The following is a 2,081-nucleotide window of genomic DNA, read 5'->3' as shown; positions in this document are numbered from 1 at the left end:
TTCCTAACTTCTTTTCTTTTTTCTTCTCAGGCCGTGGTGGTTCATCGAGAAGCATGTTCTAGGTCTCAAACTGAGCTGCATCGGTTCGAGTCCGATCTTCAACGAGTCACGGAGGAGAGGAAATCCCTTAAAATCCTCTTAGGGCAAAGGGGATAGAAAATCAAAGATCTCCAAGCTGAGTTGGCCAAGGCTCACCAAGATCAGACCGATCTGTCTGAGTAGGTAATGATATTTTTAAAAAGCCTATGGGCTTGATACCAGAACGATGGCTAATTGTTCGGTCTCACAGCTGCAGCAAAAAATTGAGATGATCGAGAAACTCCGTGAGGAGTTCGATGCGATACAAGCGGAGTCCTTGAAGTGGAAGGATGGTATGGACTGCTTTGCTACAGAGAAAGAGGCTTCTCGAGCCCAATTATCATCGGTTGAAAACCAACTTCAAAGTATGATGGAGAAAAACTCGGTTCAAGTAAGAAGAATAGAGGAGCTCGAGGCTCAGTTGGCCTTTGAACTTTCTAAGGCCGAATCTGACGCCGAAAAGGCAAAGGCCAATGCGGATGCATTCATGGCCATTTATCGGGCCGATGCTGAAGCTGCTCAGATACAAGCAAGAGAGGCAGTCGAGATCGCCAATACTCGAGCGCATTGGGTTGCTGAGCTTGCTAAGTGCCAGTCTCGGAGGGGGACCCTCGAGGAGATCCACGCTCGAGGTTTCGACCTCACTGAAGAGATAAAAAGGGCTAAAGAGCTCGAAGCCGATGCTGAAGCCTTGGTTTTCGATGATGATGATGATGATGACGATGATGGGAGCAAGAGCAGGTCCGAGAACGGGGAGGAGCCCAATGGAGAAGAGACCGCCCTCGGAGATAACCAAGAAACTTAGTCCCTTAGTTTCTATTTCGGATGTTGCAAACAATCATGTAAATAATCTTGTAAATATATACAAATATCTTTTCTTTTCCCGTCTTGCCTCTGTTTTATTTTTTGTCTTGTGAAGATTTCGTTTTACTCATGCCTTATGAATGTTTTCATAAGGCTTTAGGCAATTTGATCGAATTCGGACTTTGTAACCTTTATATCCACGTGAGCGTTTTCGAACTCGAAGTAATGTAGCCCGAAGGTTTAGTGATTTTGAACTTGAAGTAATGTAGCCCGTAGGCTTAATAGTCGAGTGAGTGATTTCGAACTCGAAGTAATGTAGCCCATAGGCTTAATGGTTGAGTGGGTGATTTCTCGAACTCAAAATAAGAGTAGCCCATAGGCTTGGTAGTCGAGTGAGTGCTTGCTCAAACTCGAAGTAATGTAGCCCATAGGCTTAATGGTTGAGTGAGTGATTTTTCGAACTCAAGATAAGAGTAGCCCGTAGGATTAGTATTCGAGTGAGTGCCTTGATCAAACTCGAAGTAATGTAGCCCGTAGGCTTAATGGTTGAGCGAGTGATTTTTTGAACTCAAGATAAGAGTAGCCCGTAGGCTTAGTATTCGAGTGAGTGCCTTGCTCGAACTCGAAGTAATGTAGCCCGTAGGCTTAATGGTTGAGTGAGTGATTTTTTGAACTCAAGATAAGAGTAGCCCGTAGGCTTGGTAGTCGAGTGAGCGCTTGCTCAAACTCGAAGTAATGTAGCCCGTAGGCTTAATGGTTGAGTGAGTGATTTCTCGAACTCAAAATAAGAGTAGCCCGTAGGCTTGGTAGTCGAGTGAGTGCTTGATCAAACTCAAAGTAGGGTAGCCCTACGGCTTCGTAGATAGTCCCCGAGTGAGAATAGTTGCTCGAACTCGAGTCGGTGTAGCCCTTGGGCTTCGTTGATTTTCGGTTGGCAGTCCCCGATTTAAGGGGTAGTGGTCGGTCCTTAAGCCTGTTTACATAATAAATCTTGAAATAGAGGAATATTTCTTGGATATAATATATCGGTAAAGAAGAAAGTTTTCTTTGTAAGTAATTATACATGTGTTCGTGTTTTGTGTCAGGGCTTGGGCCAACTACATGAGCATGGTTCGTTTTGACTATTTGGCTCTTACAATTTTTCCTATTGGAACACTGTTGTTATGAAGTAACTTTCTTGCATCGAACTTGATATATTT

The 2,081-nt window shown here is 44.0% G+C and overlaps 1 protein-coding gene across 1 annotated transcript; it reads left to right on the top strand.

The window, feature by feature from the left end:
* Positions 1-265: 265 nt before the first annotated feature.
* On the top strand, positions 266-883 carry LOC138892289 (uncharacterized). Its single transcript, XM_070175995.1, has one exon. The coding sequence runs from the start codon at positions 266-268 to the stop codon at positions 881-883; it is 618 nt and encodes a 205-aa protein (XP_070032096.1).
* The last annotated feature ends 1,198 nt before the right edge of the window (positions 884-2,081 follow it).

The sequence above is a fragment of the Nicotiana tomentosiformis genome, chromosome 5 (assembly GCF_000390325.3).
Source record: "Nicotiana tomentosiformis chromosome 5, ASM39032v3, whole genome shotgun sequence".
Lineage (NCBI taxonomy): Eukaryota > Viridiplantae > Streptophyta > Magnoliopsida > Solanales > Solanaceae > Nicotiana > Nicotiana tomentosiformis.
Note: the sequence above shows the minus strand (reverse complement) of the source record. Positions and strands in the feature narration are given on the sequence as shown.

Bases quoted from the DNA above. Each gene is read 5' to 3' on its own strand.
- LOC138892289 (XM_070175995.1), top strand. From the start codon at position 266: ATGGCTAATTGTTCGGTCTCACAGCTGCAGCAAAAAATTGAGATGATC.